Raw genomic sequence first — 17,855 nt, 5'->3', positions numbered from 1 at the left:
TAATCAGAATCTAGCAAGTATTATGTAGAAGTATAACTTCATGGCTTTGCTAAGATTAATTAAGAGTCAAGGTCAAGGGGCGCCTGGGTGGCTCTGGGTTAAAGCCTCTGCCTTCGGCTCAGGTCATGATACCAGGGTTCTGGGATCGAGCCCCGCATCAGGCTCTCTGCTCAGCGGGGAGCCTGCTTCCTCCTCTCTCTCTGCCTGCTTCTCTGCCTACTTGTGATCTCTGTCAAATAAATAAACTTTTTTTTTTTTTAAAGATTTTATTTATTTATTTGACAGAGATCACAAGCAGGCAGAGAGGCAGGCAGAGAGAGAGGAGGAAGCAGGCTCCTTGCTGAGCAGAGAGCCCGATACGGGGCTCGATCCCAGGACTCTGAGATCATGACCTGAGCCGAAGGCAGCGGCTTAACCCACTGGGCCACCCAGGAGCCCCAAATAAATAAACTCTTAAAAAAAAAAAAAAAGTCAAGGTCAAATCTTACAGAATAGGCACGGACAAGTACAATTTACCAAATCCTTAGAATGTTAGGTACAAAAACACTGCAGCACTAACTTACAAATACCGTGTCAGACCAGGGGTCAGCAAACCGCAACCCACTGCCTGTTTTTGTATATAATGTTTCCTTTTCATTTCACCACAATGCTCATTTGTTGATGAACTATGTGTGGCTGCTTGCCTGCTACCATTGCAGAGTTGAGCAGTTGTGATAAAGACCATGGGGCCTGAAAAGCCTAGAATGTTTTCTGTCTAGCCCGGTCTTAAGCATTTAAATCCTTGAAGCCCAGATTTTTCTCCTTGAAGTTTTAACTTACCGAATTTTAGAAATACATTAGAAATGTTACTGATCAACTAAAAATTACAAGCACTTAAAAGCGTACATAGAGCATCTGGTATTGTAGGTCCAGCATGGGGATATACGGGCTGACGTCAGAGTGCCCACTCTTGCTGGGCACTGTGCACTGACCTGCCTTCACATTTAACCCCTCAGCCCCAGGATCCTCCCGGGCCTCCTTGTGAGCAGCTGCCCTGCCATGAGAGAGAGAGAGAGAGAGAGACACACACACACACCACACCACCCTCTCCCACCGCCCCTTCAGGCTTCATTTCTCTTGTCCTTAGGCTGTGGTGATTTCATTGTCCTCCAACTCATCCAATACTCGGGCACTTGGGTCCCTAGACCTCTTCTGGTCTTCATTCTTTACCTCTGCCTTATCTGTTCGCTCCCATGGTCTTAGGGCAGATTTGATCACTCTCAATAACTGCATTGTCTTTACAATCATGATTTCAAACATCCCATTTTGACTGCCACCTCCAATTTTCCAGATCAGGCTAGATAGTAATCCCCCAGGAAATTTTTTATAATTATAAAATTTACCACTTTAACCATTTTTAAATGTACAGTTTAGTATTAACCCTATTTGGTATTCATCCTGTTGTATAGTCATCACCATCCATATTCTGAACATTTTCATCTTGTAAAACCAAACTCTAAACGTCTTAAACAGTAGCTCCCGTTCTCCCCTCTCCAGCTGCTGGCAACCACCATTCTACTTTGACTCTATGAATCTGACTACTTTACCTCATAGGAGTGAAACTGTATGTATTTGTCCTCCTGTGACTGCCTGCTTCTCAGCACAATGCCTTTGGGGTTCACCTGTGTTGTGACTTGTGTCAGAATTTTCCTCATTTTTATGGCTGAAAAGTATTCCATTATGTAGCTACACCATATTTTATCCATCTGCCAGTGGGCACCTGGTTGTCTCTAACTTTTGGCTATTGCGAATAATGCAATATTGTGAATATTGAGCATGGGTGTACGAATACCTGTTCGTATCTGTGATTTCAATTGCTTGGGTATATAACCAGAAATGAGACTGTTGGATCATATGGTAATTTTATTTTTAACTTTGTGAGGAACTACCATACTGTTTTTGTTTTATTTATTTTTAACATTTAAGCTGAGTTTTAATCCTGAGAATTTTTTTAAAGACTATTTATTTGAGAGTGAAAGCGAGAGAGATCACAGAGAGGGAGAAGCAGATCTGCTACTGAGCCGAGCGCCCAGTGCAGGGCTCCAAGCCAGGACCCCTGGGATGATGATCTGAGCTAAAGGCAATCACTTAACTGACTGAGCCACTCAGGAACCCCTCTTCTGTCCTTTTATTTATTTCTTTCTTTCCTTTTTTTAAAAAGATTTTATTTATCTGACAGGGAGACAGCAAGAGAGGGACCACAAGCAGGGGGAGTGGTAGAGGGAGAAGCAGGTTCCTCACTGAGCAGGGAGCCCGATGTGGGGCTCGATCCCAGGACCCTGGAATCATGACCTGAGCCAAAGGCAGATGATTAACAACTGAGGCACCCAAGCACCCCTGTCCATTTCTTGACTGGATTATGTGTTCTTTAGATGTTGAGTTTGATCAGTTCTTTATAGATTTTGGATACCAGTCCTTTATCTGGTAAGTCATTTGCAAATATCTTCACCCATTCTGTTGGTTGTCTTTTGGTTTTGTTGACTGCTTCCTTTGCTGTACAGAAGCTTTTTATCTTGGTAAGTCCCAGTAGTTCAATTTTGCCTTTGTTTCCCTTGCCTTTGGAGATGTGTCTAGCAAGAATTGCGGTGGCCGAGATCAAAGAGGTGCTGCCTGTGTTCTCTAGGATTTTGATGGATTCCTGTCTCATATTTAGGTCTTTCATCCATTTTGAGTCTATTTTTGTGTATGGTGTAAGGAAATGGTGTAGTTTCATTCCTTTGCATATGGCTGCCCAATTTTCCCAACACCATTTGTTGAAGAGACTTTTTCCCATTGGATATCCTTTCCTGCTTTGTCAAAGATTAGTTGACCCTAGAGTTGAGGGTCCATTTCTGGGTTCTCTGTTCTATTCCATTGATCTATGTGTTTTTGTGTCAGTACCATACTGTCTTGATGATTACAGTTTTGTAATAGAACTTGAAGTCTGGAATTGTGATGCCACCAGCTTTGGTTTTCTTTTTCAACATTCCTTTGGCTATTCAGGGTCTTTTCGGGTTCCAAACAAATTTTAGAATTATTTCTTCCAGCTCTGTGAAAAAGTTGATAGTATTTCCATAGGGATTGTATCAAATGTTTAGATTGCCCTAGGTAGCTTAGACATTTCAACAGTATTTATCCTTTCAACCCATGCACATGGGACGCTTTTCCATTTCTTTCATGAGTGTTCTATAGTTTTCTGAGTACAGATCCTTTGCCACTTTGTTTAGGTTTATTCCCAATTATCTTACGGTTGTGGGTGCAGTTGTAAATGGGATCGACTCCTTAATTTCTTTCTCAGTGTATAGAAATACAACTGATTTCTGTGCATTGATTTTACATTCTGCCACTTTGCTAAATTCTGCCACTTTGCTTAATTTATGAGTTTTCCACATAGAGTATCCTGTCATCTGCAAAGAGTGAGAGTTTCAATTCTTTGCTGATTCAGATGCCTTTTCTTTTTGTTGTCTGAATACTGAGGCAGGAATTCTAGTACTGTGTTGAACAGTGGTAACAGTGGACATCTCTGTCATGTTCCTGAACTTAGGGGAAAAGCTCACTTTTTCCCCATCGAGAATGATACTCACGTTGAGCTTTTTGTATGTGGCTTTTATGATATTCTTTATCCCTACACGTCTTACACTGTGAAGTTTTAATTAAGAAAGGATGCTGTACCTTGTCAAATGCTTTTTCTGCATCTATTGAGAGGATCCTATGGTTCTTGTCCTTTTATTGTGGTGTATCATGTTGATTGATTTGCAGCTGTTGAGCCACCCTTGCAGCCCAGGAATAAATTACACTTGGTCATGGTGAATAATCCTTTTAATGTACTGTTGGAGCCTACTGCTAGTATCCCAGTAAGAATTTTTGCATCATCCAGGTTTATCAGGGATATTGGTCTTTTCAGTGGGGTCTTTGGTTTTGGAATCAAGGTAATACTGGCCTGACAGAATGAGTTTGGAAGTTTTCCTTCCATTTCTATTTTTTGAAAGAACTTCAGAAGAACAGGTGTTAATTCTTTAAATGCTTGGTAGAATTCCCGAGAAGCCCTGGACTCTGCTCAGGTTTTCTATTTCTTCCTGGTTCATTTTTGGTAATTTATACATCTCTAAGGAATGCATCCATTTCTTCCAGATTGCCTAATTTGTTGGCATATAGTTGCTCATCATATGTTCTTTATTTCCTTGGTGTTGGTTGTGATCTCTCCCTTTTCATTCATGATTTTATTTTATTAATTTGGGGTTTTTTTCTTTTCTTTTTGATAAGTCTGGTGGGGGAGGGGGTGTCATCGATCATACTAATTCTTTCAAAGAACCAGCTCCTAGTTTTGTTGATCTGTTCTGCTGTTCTTTTGGTTTCTATTAAATTGATTTCTCCTCTAATATTAATTATTTCTCTTCTTCTGCTGGGTTTAGGCTTTATTTGCTATTCTTAAGCTCCTTTAGGTGTAGGGTTGGGCTGTGTCTTTGAGGCCTTTCATGTTTCTTGAGAAAGGCTTATATTGCTATGTACTTCCCTCTTAGGACTGCCTTTGCTGCATCCCAAAGGTTTTGAACAGTTGTGTTTTCATTTTCATTTGTTTCCATAAAAATTTTTAAAATTCTTCTTTAATTTCCTAGTTGACTCATTCATTCTTTAGTAGGATGCTCTTTAACCTCCATGTATTTGAGTTCTTTCCAAATTTCCTCTTGTGACTGAGTTCCAGCCTCAAAGCATTGTGGTCCAAAAATATGCAGGGAATGATCCATGTCTTTTGGTACTGGTTGAGACCTGATTTGTGACCCAGTATGTGATCTATTCTGGAGAATGTTCCATGTAGACTTGAGAAGAATGTATATTCTGGGGGCACATGTGTTTTAGTCGGTTAAGCATCTGCCTTTGGCTCAGGTCATGATCCCAGGGTCCTGGGATTGGGTCCCGCATCCGGCTTCTTATTCAGCAAGGAGCCTGCTTCTCCCTCTCCTCTGCCTGCCACTCCTCCTGCTTGTGCTCTGTCAAATCAATAAAACTTAAAAAAAAAAGTGGGGGCGCCTGGGTGGCTCAGTGGTTAAGCCTCTGCCTTCGGCTCAGGTCATGATCTCAGGGTCCTGGGATCGAGTCCCACGTCGGGCTCTCTGCTCAGTGGAGAACATGCTTCCTCCTCCTCCTCCTCTCTCTCTCTCTCTCTATCTGCCTACTTGTGATCTCTCTCTGTCAAGTAAATAAATAAATAAATAAAATGTTTTTTTTAAGTGTATTCTGCTGCTTTAGGATGGAATGCTGTGAATACATCTGTGAAATCTATCTAGTCCAGTGTGTCATTCAAAGCCCTTTTTTCTTTGTTGATCTGCTTAGAAGATCTGTCCATTGTAACGAGTTGGGTGTTAAAGTCCCCTACTATTGGGGCACCTGGGTGGCTCAGTCAGTTAAACATCTGCTTCCCACTCAGGTCATAGATCTTGGGGTCCTGGGATTGAGCCCTGAGTTCAGGGCTTCCTGCTCAGCAGCGAGTCTGCTTCTCCCTCTTCTTTCCCCACCTCTCACCGTGTGCTTTCTCTCTGTTCTCTCAAATAAATAAATCTTAAAAATTTTTAAGTCCCCTACTATGACTATATTATTATCAATGTGTTTCTTTAATTTTGTTATTAATTGGTTTGTATAATTGGCTGCTCCCATGTTAGGGGCATGAATATTTACAATTGCTAGATCTTCTTGTTGGATAGACCCTCTAATTATGACATAGCATCTTTCCTCATCTCTTATACAGTCTTTGGTTTAAAATTTCATTTGTCTGAAATGAGGATTGCCACCCCGCTTTCTTTTGATGTCCGTTAGCATGGTAATGGTTTTCCACCCCCTTACTTTCAATCTGGAAGTGTCTTTGGGTGCAAAATGAGTCTCTTGCAGACAGCACATGAATGGGTCTTTTTTTTTTTTAATCCAATCTCATGCCCCCCCCCGCCCTTTTTTAAAGATTTTATTTGATAGAAAAAGATCACAAGTAGGCAGAGAGGCAGACAGAGAGAGAGAGAGGAGGAAGCAGGCTCCTCACTGAGCAGAGAGCCCGATGCAGGGCTCGATCCCAGGACCCTGGGATCATGACTTGAGCCGAAGGCAGAGGCTTTAACCCACTGAGCCACCCAGGTGCCCCAATCTCATACCCTGTCTTTTGATTGGGGCATATTTAGCCCATTTACATTCAGAGTAACTACTGAAAGATATGAATTTCGTGCCACTGAATTACCTATAAAGTCACTGTTTCTGTATATGGTCTATGTTCCTTTCTGGTGTTACTTTTGGGCTCTTTGCTTAAAGGATCCCCTTTAACATTTCTTGCAGGACTGGTTTAATGATCATAAATTGTTTATTTTGGAAGTGTTATTATCTCTTCTATTTGGAATGACTTTCTAGCTGGACAGTATTCTTGGCTATGTATTTCTCATTTAGCAACCTGAATGTATCATGCCAGTCCTCTCTGGCCTGCCAGGTCTCTGCAGAAAGGTCTGTTGCTAACCCTTTATTTCCACTCTTGTAGGTTATAGACCTTTTGTCCTGAGCTGCTTTCAGGATGTTCTCTGAGATTTGCAAGCTTCACTATTCTTTTTTTTTTTTTTAATTTATTCATTTGACAGAGATCACAAGTAGGTAGAGAGACAGGCAGAGAGAGAGGAGGAAGCAGGCTCCCCGCTGAGCAGAGAGCCCGATGCGGGGCTTGATCCCAGGACCCTGGGATCATGACCTGAGCCAAAGGCAGAGGCTTTAACCCACTAAGCCACCCAGGCGCCCCTGCAAGCTTCACTATTATGTCGGCGCGTTGACCTATTTTTACTGATTTTGAGGGGGATGGTTCTCTGTGCCTCCTGGACTTGAATGCTTGCTTCTTTCCTCAGATTAGGAAAGTTCTCAGGTATAATTTGTCCCCACTTCTTCTGGGATCCTAATTATTCTAGTATTGTTTACTTTATGGTATCACTTATCTCTTGCATTTTCTCATGATCCAGTAGTTCTCGGTTTTTCTCAGCTTCTTCATTCCCCATCATTTTGTCATCTGTATCACTATCTTCTGCCTCATTTACCCTAGCAGTTAGAGCCTCCGTTTTTAAATTGTATTTCACTGATAGCCTTTTTGATTTCAATCTTTTTAGATTTTAGTTTTTATTTTGTCAGAAAGGGATTCTCTAGTATCTTCTATGCTTTTTTCAAGACCAGCTAATATCTTTATAATTGTTATTCTGAACTCTAGTTCTAACATATCCATACCGATTAGGTCCCTGGTAAGTCAGTATTGCCTCTTGTTCTCTTTTGAGGTGAGTTTTTCTATCTTGTCATTCTTGCAGAAAGTGGTTGCCTTTCTCTTTGTAGATTGCAGCAATTCTTTTTCTTAGATCTCTGGTTGAGTTCACAGGTGTTCAGAATGATTTGATGGCTCTGTAGCTGAATTCCTGGGACTAGACAAAACTGAGTTCTCCTACTCTTCTGCAATCTTGGAAAGTCCCACCATACTGTTTTTCATAGCAGCCTCACCGTTTTCTATTTCCACCTGCAGTGCACCAACATTTCCAATTTCTCCATGTCCTCACCAATGCTCGTTGTTTTCTGGTGGGGTTTTTTGTGTTTTAATGGTAGCGTCTTAATGGGTATGAGGTGGTATTTCATTGTGGTTTTGATTTGCATTTCTCTAATTTGTGATGTTGAGCATCCCTTCATATATTATTGGCCATTTGTATATTTTCTTTGGAGAAATGTCTCTTTTGGTTCTTTGGGGACGGGTTGGGGAAAAGGGAGAGAGGATCTTAAGTAGGCTCTGTGCTATGCATGAGCCCCAGCATGGGGCTCAATATCATGACACTGACCTCATGACGTGAGCTGAAATCAAGAGTCGGTCACTTAACCAACTGAGCCACCTGTGTCTATTTCTGAAACAGGTTTTTTTGTAGTTAAGTTTTAGGGTTCTCTATATTCTGAATTAATCCTTTATCAGTTATATGATGTGCAGATATTTTCTGTGAGTTGCCTTTTTACTTTTGTAAGAGTGTTATTTAACGTACAAAAGTTTTAAATTTTCATGACGTCCAGTTTATCTACTTCTTCTTTTGTTGCCTGTACCTTTGGTGTCATAACTAAGAAATCACTGCCAAATCCAAAATCTTGAAACTTTCCCCTTAATGTTTTCTACAAATTTTATAGTCTTAGCTCTTGCATTTAGGTCTTTGATCCATTCTGAATCAGTTTTTATATATGGTATTAGGTAAGGGTTTAGCTTTATTCTTTTGCATGTGGATAGTTTTTCCAGAATCATTTGATGATGAGAATCCTTTCCCCATTTAATAGTCATGGCATACTTGCTGAAAATCACTAGACCACATATTCAAGGATTTATTTCTGGGCTCTCTTTCCAATTGGTATATATGTTTGTCATATGCCAGTACCAAAACTATTTGGTAACTGTGGCTTTGTAGTAAAATTTGAAATCAGGAAATGTGAGCCCTCTTTGTTCTGCTTGCTCCAAATTGAGTTATTTGGGTTCCTGTGGAATTTCAAGATGGAATTTTCTGTTTCTGTAAAAAACCTTATTTACATTTTGTTAAGAAATGCACTGAATCTGTAGATTACACTCTGGATGGTATGGGCATTTTAACAATATTAAGTTGTCTAATCCATGAACATGAGATTTTTTCCATTTATGAGGTTTTCATGTCTTTCAGAAATATTCTATAGTTTTTATTGTTCATTAACCTCCCTGGTTAAGTTCATTCTTGGGTAGCTTACTCTTTTTGATGCTACTGTAAGAACTGTTAATTTCCTATTTAGTCTGTTCATCATTGTTGGTGTATGGAAACACGACTGATTATTTGGATATTTTATATCCTGTTATTTTGCTGAATTTGTTTCATAGTTCTGACAGGGTTTTTTGTGGGTTTTGTTGGTGAAATCTTTAGGGTTTTCTACATCTGAAACTGTCATTTCTGAACATAGATAACTTTTTCCTTTCTAGTCTGGACTTTTTTTTCCTTTGCCTAACTACTCCGCTAGAAGTTCCAGTATTATGTTGAATAAAGGTGGCAAAAGTGGGCTCCTTGTGTTGATCTTAGAGAATAGCTTTTGTCTTTTACCATTGAGTATGATAGTGGCTGTGGCTATTTCACAAATGACTTTTTTTTTTATCTATAAATTTGCACATGTGTACGCACACAGGGTCAAGGGCACAGGGAGACGGACAAGCAGACTCTGCTGAGCGCAGAGACCCACATGGAGTCCACAACCCTGAGACCTGATCTGAAACTCAAGAGTTAGACACTGCGAGGCTCAGTGGGTTAAGCCTCTTGCCTTCGGCTCAGGTCATGATCTCAGGGTCCTGGGATTGAACCCCACACTGGGCTCTGCTCAGCGGGGAGCCTGCTTCCTCCTCTCTCTCTTCCTACTTATGATCTCTCTGTCAAATAAATAAAAAGACATTGCAACTGACTCTGTGCCCAGGCACCCCTCATAAATGACTTTTATTATGTTGTGGTAGTTTATTACTATTCCTAGTTTGTTGAGTGTTTTTAACATGAAAATGTGTTGAATTTTGTCAGATGCTTTTTCTATATCCATTTAGATGATCGAGTGGGGGTTCCCCCCCACTTTCATTCTATTAATGTGTATCTATTGCATTGATTCCCGTGTTGAATTATTCCTGTATTCCAGGAACAAATTCCTCCTGGGTATGGTATATAATCCATTTACTGGATTCTGCTTGCTAGTATTATATTGATGATTTTTGCATCTATATTCAAAAAGGGTATTGGCCTCATAAGTTTTCTTATAGTGTCTTGTCTGGCTTTGATATCAGGACAATATTGGCTTCATAGAATGATTTAGGAATAGGAAGTATTCCCTTCTCTTCAGTTTTTTGGAGGAGTATGAGGATGGGTGTAGTTTTTTAAATGTTTGGCAGAATTCACCAGTGAAGCCATCAGGTCCAGGGCTTTTCTTCGTCAGGAAGTTTTTTATTGCTGATGCAATGTCCTTATGGATTATGGGACTATTTTCTGTTCATGATTCAGTGTTGGATGATTTTGTGTTTCTAGTTATTTGTCCATTTCATACAGGTTATTCAACTTGTTGGCATATAATCATTCAGAGTAGTCTCCTAAAATCATTATTTCTGTGGAATATGAGTAATGTCCCCACTTTTATTTCTAATTTTAGTAATTTGAGGCTTTTCTTTTTCTTACTCTAGTTAACTGTTTACCAGTTACATAAACATTTACCAGTTGTGTTAAACTTTTCAAATAATCAGATTTAAGATTTGATTTTTTCCCCCTGTTTTTCTGTTCTCCATTTCCTTCCTTCTGCTAGTTTTAAATTTATCTATGAAGTTAGGTTGTTAATTTGAGATCTTCCTTCTTACAGCTATAAAATTTTTCAGAGTACTACCTTCATTGTATCCCAAAGTTTTAGAAGATTGTGTTTCCATTTTCATCAGTCTCTAGGTATTTTCTAATTTCTCTTATGATTTTCTCTTTACCTACTGGTTAATTTCCACAAGTTTGTGAATTCTCCATTTTTTCCCTCTATTGTTGTTTCTAACTTCATCCTGTTGGGGTCAGAATATCTTCTATGTATGATATCTGTCTTTTTAAATTGTTGAGACTTATTTTGTGGCCTAACATATGGTCTCTCCTGGAGAATATCCCATATGCACTTGAGAAGAATGTATGTTCTGTAAGAACTAGTTAGCCCATTGTGTTATTCAAGTTTATCCACTGCCTGGTTGTCTTACCTATTTTTGAGAGGGGTCTTGAAACCTTCAGCTGTTTTTGTAGAAATGTTCATTTTTCCTTTCTGTCAATTTTTGCTTCATATATATTGATGGTATGTTATTAGGGACAATATTTCTTTTTTTTTTTTAGATTTTGTTTATTTGACAGAGATCACAGGTAGGCAGAGAGAGAGAGAGGAGGAAGCAGACTCCCCACTGAGCAGAGAGCCTGATGTGGGGCTTGACCCTTGGATCATGAACTGAGCCAAAGGCAGAGGCTTTAACCCGATGAGCCACCCAGGTGCCCCTAGGGACAGTATTTTTTTTTTTTTTTTTTTTTTTTTAAAGATTTCATTCATTCATTCGACAGAGAAAGAGATCACAAATAGGCAGAGAGAGAAAGGGAGGGAAGCAAGTTCCCTGCTGAGCAGAGAGCCCGATGCGGGGCTCAATCCCAGGACCCTGAGATCATGACCTGAGCCGAAGGCAGAGGCTTTAAACCCACTGAGCCACCCAGGCGCCCCGCCCCCCCCCCCCGGGACAGTATTTCTTAAAAGCCATTGGGATCGTTGTTACTTTTCTCTTTCATATCTTTCATTTCCTTACTTCCCTTTTCGATGCACCCTAGATTCCAAAGTCCCTTACTGAACTAACTCTGTGGTGTGTGCTTCTCTCCCAATCTATCCTATTCTGTCAAAATACTGACCTTGATTAAATCTCTGTATCCTTAAGTAGGTGGTTATACCTCAAGAAAAAAATACCACTGTACTGACCTATTTCCATGACTTATTCAAATGAGTCCTCAGGGTAGCTCAGTACTTCTATTACTTTCCCCTGCTCAAAATGCTTTCAGTTTCTTAAAGAAACTATGTTCCACAATTTCCACTAATGTCCCTACTTCTTACTTTGCTAAGAAAATAAAAGCCACCAGAGAGAATTCCTACCTACACTTACCTCCAAATCTGTACACATAATACTCTGTGTAAAAACTTTGATTATCCCATACTATGCTGCATCACCCATTACTCCCTCTATGATCATTTCTATCAGCATACATGCAGTATTAACTTCCAAAGTAAGAAAACCCACTTCTATCTCCCCTTTATACTTTCCATTTTCTCAACCCCCTCAATCCTTTGTCCCCGTCATGTCACTAAAACAGTATCTTTCAAAAAGACTAATAATCTCCATGTTGCCAAATCTCATAGATTAGCCCATCATCTTACCTGGCTTCTTAGCAATGTTCTTAAAACAGTTTCTTCAGTTTGCTTCTACCACTCTCTGGGCTGACTGCTGCTTTGCTGGCTTATCTTACTCTACTCAGTTAGATTTTGGAATGCCCAGAGCTTAGTCTTCCTGTTTCTTTATTCTTTGGATACTGTCTTCCCAAGCATTTAATACCAGCATGCTGATGACTCCCAAAATCTTTTCTTTCTGGGGCTCCAGATTTTTATATCCAGTGGCCTACTCAACATCTCTACTTGAGGATCTACTTACGTAACTCAGATTTACATATCTAAAGTAGAACTGCTTTTTCTTCCCCCAAACCTGTTTCTCCTCTTGACTTCTCCATTTCAGTAAACTGCACCATTCACTGACTAAAAGATAGGAGCCTTCCTTGATTCTTTCTTATACCCTCCATCCAATTTATTAACAGGTCTTACCCATCAACCATAACTTCAAAGTATATCCCTATTCTGACTGCTTATCATCACTACTACCACCACTACACTAGTCAAAGTCCTCTTTTACCTGAATTACCCATATTGGTTTTTCTAGGTGGCTTTTCTGCTAACACCCTTTGCCACTCCACATGCTTTCAGCAGTAGCCAGAATGATTGGAATACAAGAACCTCATCATGGATTATAAGATATAGGCTGGTTATTTCTCCATCCTGATGTCCTACCACTCTCTTATTCTTTATTCACTCCATGCCAGTCACACTGGCCACCTTGTCATTCCCTAAGCCTGCTAAGCTTTTATATCCAAGAAGAGATCTATTATCTCGGCATGGAACACTTTCACTAAATCTTCACATGGCTGACTGTTTCACCTCATTCAGCTCTCGGTTCATATGCCAATACTGAAACCTCTTTCCTAACAACCACCATCCCTGGATACCCCAACTCCTGTATCTTGCTTTAATTTTCTTTATAGCATGTTATCAGTACCTGACATAGAATATCTATGTACATGTATATACATGTACAGACTTACTGACTCACACTAAAATATAGGATCCTTTAAAAGCCAAGTATGTCTCAAATGTCTAGTGCAGAAAACATAATAGGTGCTCAATAATTTTCTGTTAATTGAATGAGAGGTAGGTAGTATATGTATCATCATCTCATCTTTTTATGAATGAGAAAACACAGAATTAGGGTTGGGCAGAGGAAATGTCTCTTTAGTAAAAATAACTATTTTTCTTATGGTCCTGTTCAAGTTATTTGAGCTATTCTTTAACCATTTTGACAAGTAATTATTAAAATAACTAAAAAATGAAAGCTATCTCAATATGTGCATTACTTCTAAAGTTCTCTAGAGAGGGCCCCAGCTAGACTCCCCATATTAATCCCTGGCTGATCCCAATGCTTTTCCCTAACATTTAGGAAGAGGAGCTCTTTTCTAGGTCTCCTTTTACACCACTCACAGTCTGTTCACCACCATAGCTCAGAGTCATCAGCAACATCTCACCTCGCCTCACCACCAAAATAATACAAGTAAAAAGCCATCACAGAGGGGCGCCTGGGTGGCTCAGTGGGTTAAAGCCTCTGCCTTCAGCTCAGGTCATGATCCCAGGGTCCTGGGATCGAGCCCCACATCGGGCTCTCTGCTTGTCAGGGAGCCTGCTTCCCCTCCTCTCTCTCTGCCTGCCTCTCTGCCTACTTGTGATCTCTGTCAAATAAATAAAAATAAATTTAAAAAATATATATATATTAAAAAAAAAAAAAGAAAGCCATCACAGAGCTCTGTAGTGTATGATGGACCCCTGAATAATAAGTGTGTCCCTAATACAAAATGAGCCCTTCCCAAATTAAAATTATAATACTGACAAAGCTCCCAATAGCATCTGAGCCATACAGATTGTCATAAATATGCATACATACTTGACATTTTACAAGGATGTCAAAGAAGTCTTCATCAGGCTCTTTGTTGTCATTAGTCATCAGGTGGCCAAGTACAGACTTATTGTTGTTTTGTGTCAGTCGAAGCCCCGGCAAATTATTGAAACTGGCCCTTTGGTCATCGAGACGGCGGCTCTGTGAGCTGGCAAGAAGATCTAAAAACTCATCCGTGTTGGGGGATACCATGGAAACAGATGGTGCTATGAATCAAAAAAAATCCATAACATTACAAAAACATTTAAGCACACTTTTAAACACGTATAGTTCCTTTCCGCCTTGTTCAGTCCCAACATCCACTCTGTCCCCCTAAGTCACTGACAGGCTGGGGCCTGACTAGATGGGCAGGGAGGGATGAAAGAAGCCCAGAGTACTTCAGATTATCCAGTTTGATGTTACTCAGATTTGACTGTACTTCCTTTTATCTAATGTCCACTTAAAATGTAACTACAAGGGGTGCTGCCTCAGTTAACTGCCTGCCTTTTGATCTCACGGTCATGAGTTCGAGCCTTGTGTTGGGGTCCATGCTGGATGTGGAGCCTACTTAAAAACAAAACAAAACATACTTTATAAGATCTGGAGCTAGATTTTGGAAGGTAATAAACTTTCTTAGATAATTTCTCACGTGAGAATGAATGAGACTGTTTTTATTCTATGCCCTGGATAGGAAGAGTTAAGTGTTACTGGTAAGTAAGTCCTAGTCTGTGGCAGAGGAAGTCTTTCGGTAGCTGAAGTAGGAAATTTAAGTAACCCATTTTAGACCTTTCTAAGGTGCAGGCAGACCTTAGCCTCAGCCTTAGTCATAGGTTCCTCTTCTGTCTCGGCTTTTTTTTTTTTTTTAAAGATTTTATTTATTTGACAGAGAGAGATCACAAGTAGGCAGAGAGGCAAGCAAGAGAGAGAGAGAGAGAGGGAGGGAGGAGGAAGCAGGCTTTCTGCCTAGCAGAGAGCCCGATGTGGGACTCGGTCCCAGGACCCTGAGCTCATGACCTGAGCTGAAGGCAGAGGCTTAACCCACTGAGCCACTCAGGCAGCCCTGTCTCGGCTTTTTAAAATCCAGATAGGATGCATTTTTGTTTTATATAGAATTATAAGATATGTATAACTTAAATTTTTTCCCCTCACTATTTTTACTTTTAAAGTTAGATTTTTTCCCCAGTTCCAAAGAATCTAGGGAGACAGTATGCTATAGTTAGTAGAAAGTGCAGTGGACTAAAATACATATAAACCTAGGGGAACTGAAACAGAACTTTGTTTTGAACTGAAGAAATACCAGCATTTCCAATACACCTGGGTTCAGGCTCATTTACTGTACTTGCTCTGATGAGAACTAAACTCTCAGAAAGAAATCATAAGAATATCACAAGGAACTATTAAAACTGGGGGAGAAGCAGAGATAACTCACTTTTTAGCATCATTCTAGGGGGAGTGGAAGAAGCTGCAGTTGAAGCAGGCCCACAGCTCTGTTCTTGTAAGCAGCACCTCTGATCATCCATCCGATTGCTCTGAAATCGGCTTACCAAGTCAAAGAATCCTTCATCGCCAATAGTATCTGTACTGACTTTCTGAAATATTGAGAGAAAATCTAAATATTCCAGCATTATCATTCCATATCATGAATGGAATGATATCATGATACATGTGCAAAAGGTAAAGAATGAAGATTAAAAATAAAAATTGACACTTTCATTATAAAGAATTCAAGATGGCAACCTTGGTAATAGAATTACTCCAATCCAACTAATAAAAAGCATTTCTAGTTATGTATAATTTTTTTAAGATTTTATTTGACAGAGGGACAAAGATCACAAGTAGGCAGAGAGGCAGGCAGGGGGGTGGGGGGAAGCAGTCTCCCCGCCGAGCAGAGAACCCGATGTGGGGCTCGATCCCAGAACCCTGGGATCATGACCTGAGCCAAAGGCAGAGGCCTAACCCACTGAGCCAACCAGATGCCCCTAGTTATGTATAGTTTTTAATCCTTATATTTCCAAGGCTAAAGAAATGTACCTCAGGGACCTTGGGTGGCTTAGTCTAAGCACCTGCTTTCAGCTCAGCTCATGATCCCAGGGTCCTGGGATCCAGTCCTGTGCTGGGCTCCCTACCCAGTGAGGAGTCTGCTTCTTCCTCTGCCTGCCACTCCCCCTGCTCACGCTCTGTCTCAAATAAATAAATAAATACCTTTAAAAAAAAAATGTACCTCATACTCTGGGGAACTGCTTCAGATACTGAATGAATTTATATAATTTCATTCAGTATTCATTATATAAATTCATTATCTGAAGCAGTTTATTTTTAAACAGGCTCAAAGTTCAGTTCTAAGATTCTACAACAGAATTTGAAAGTAAACTAATTTAAGAACTGAAAACTAAGAATAGTGATTTCCAATTTCCAGTGATTTCCAATTGAAAACTAAGAACTGTGATTTCCAAGTCCTTTATTAAAGATGTGGTCTTGAAAAAATATAAAACTTCAAATAAATGAATATTTGGGGCAGAGGGAAACCAGTCATACTTTAGTTGGAAAGCTTAAAATGACAGTTGCAGTGTTTAATAAAAAGTATTTTTTCATAATGATGTAAATATTATAGTAGAGGTACATTTATATCAAGTGTTATAGGCCTTAGGAGAAGGGCAGAACTAATTCTTAAGGGACAAGAGAAGTCTTTCAAAATAAATAAATAAAGACTAACATAATTTTCCCAAAAGCTCTCATTGAAAAATGGACTTGATAATTTGAAGAATCTTTGTAATTTATTTTGATTCTTTTATCAGAGTATAACTTAGCTAGATTAGAGATACTCCAGATATTTTATTTCTTAATATTTTAAGTTATATTTAATAACTTGTTTCTTGTTTCATCAAAATAGTTTTTAACTGTTATAATTTCAGTATAAATAAACAGAAGTTGATGCTAGCAGATACTGTTTTAAATTAGTATTTTAAAATCCTTGATCATCTAAATTTCATTTGTTTAACTTCTAAGCTGAAAGAAGGACAGTTTTACTGGGAGACACTGCAGTAAATAAAAGGTAGTATTTTTGCAAATAGGGACAATTACTGTCCAAAGTAGTGAAACAACATGAATGGAGAAATTATAGTTTCTAGCTTTGAAGACAACAGAAAGAGGGAAATATGGAAGACTTCTTTGAATAAAAATGGCATTTTATATTAAATGTCCAATATAAATTTCCAAATATTCAGTTTCAGTATAAGAATACTAAAATGTAGATACTCAAAATTTTATTTTATACATACTCTCTGAGAATTTGGAATTCGGTGATCAATGGAATTACTGGCATCCTGGAGAACTTTAGTGGAGGAATTAGTTTTGTATTTTTTCCCCTTCAATCTGTTGACAAAGAGCAGCTTCGCAGAAGGTTTGGCAATAAGAGGCTTTTGTTTAGCAAGAATTTCACTGTTCCAGTTCTGTACCTACAAAATTATAAATATAAAAAATGGAAAGCAGGACATGAAAAAAACAAAGCTATCTCTGGTTTTCTCTAATAGTAACCTGCTGTCACCACTCATTTTGTGTGGAGGGGCAGCTAGGTCTCTTAATAAATTCCTTTTTGCCAGTGTGTCTCACTATTTTCAACAGCTCGTACCAAATGTATACTGTGGATTTCTCACTACCAAAACATAAAATGGTGGCTTTTAAGAACTTAAGAAAATAGTTTTTCAAAATACCATAAAAATAAAATTTGAATGGTCAGGGAAAGAGCAAGTTTTATTCTGAACGTGAGTTAGTTAATCTGTTACAACTGGAAATTTTGGATGCACATAGAATTTTTAACTGTAGAAATTAACATTAATTTATATATAAATTTAAAATTTAAAATTATTAAAATTTATATAAGCAGTAGTAATTTTTGGTGATACTTTTTGTTTTCACCAGCTACTAATTCTCAATAGGTAAAACATCTAATGAGCAATTTATATAGGCCTAGACCTAGTTTAAATATACTTAACCTCTAAATAGCAAACTCAATATAACA

At 39.0% G+C, this 17,855-nt stretch overlaps 1 protein-coding gene across 2 annotated transcripts in view; it reads right to left on the bottom strand.

Annotated features, from left to right (window-relative positions):
- LOC111143005 (G protein signaling modulator 2) overlaps positions 1 to 17,855 on the bottom strand; it is a 66,828-nt gene that overhangs the window by 3,397 nt on the left and 45,576 nt on the right. For both annotated transcript variants that reach the window (XM_022496397.1, XM_022496398.1), the window contains exons 12-14: positions 17,116 to 17,292; positions 15,267 to 15,426; positions 13,847 to 14,064 (exon numbers count right to left, since the gene is read on the bottom strand). In XM_022496397.1, the coding sequence (XP_022352105.1) occupies positions 13,847 to 14,064; positions 15,267 to 15,426; positions 17,116 to 17,292 (555 nt within the window). The remainder of the gene's footprint in view (positions 1 to 13,846; positions 14,065 to 15,266; positions 15,427 to 17,115; positions 17,293 to 17,855) is intronic.

The sequence above is a fragment of the Enhydra lutris genome, unplaced genomic scaffold, assembly GCF_002288905.1.
Source record: "Enhydra lutris kenyoni isolate GAN:26980312 unplaced genomic scaffold, ASM228890v2 scaffoldscaffold9, whole genome shotgun sequence".
Lineage (NCBI taxonomy): Eukaryota > Metazoa > Chordata > Mammalia > Carnivora > Mustelidae > Enhydra > Enhydra lutris.
Note: the sequence above shows the minus strand (reverse complement) of the source record. Positions and strands in the feature narration are given on the sequence as shown.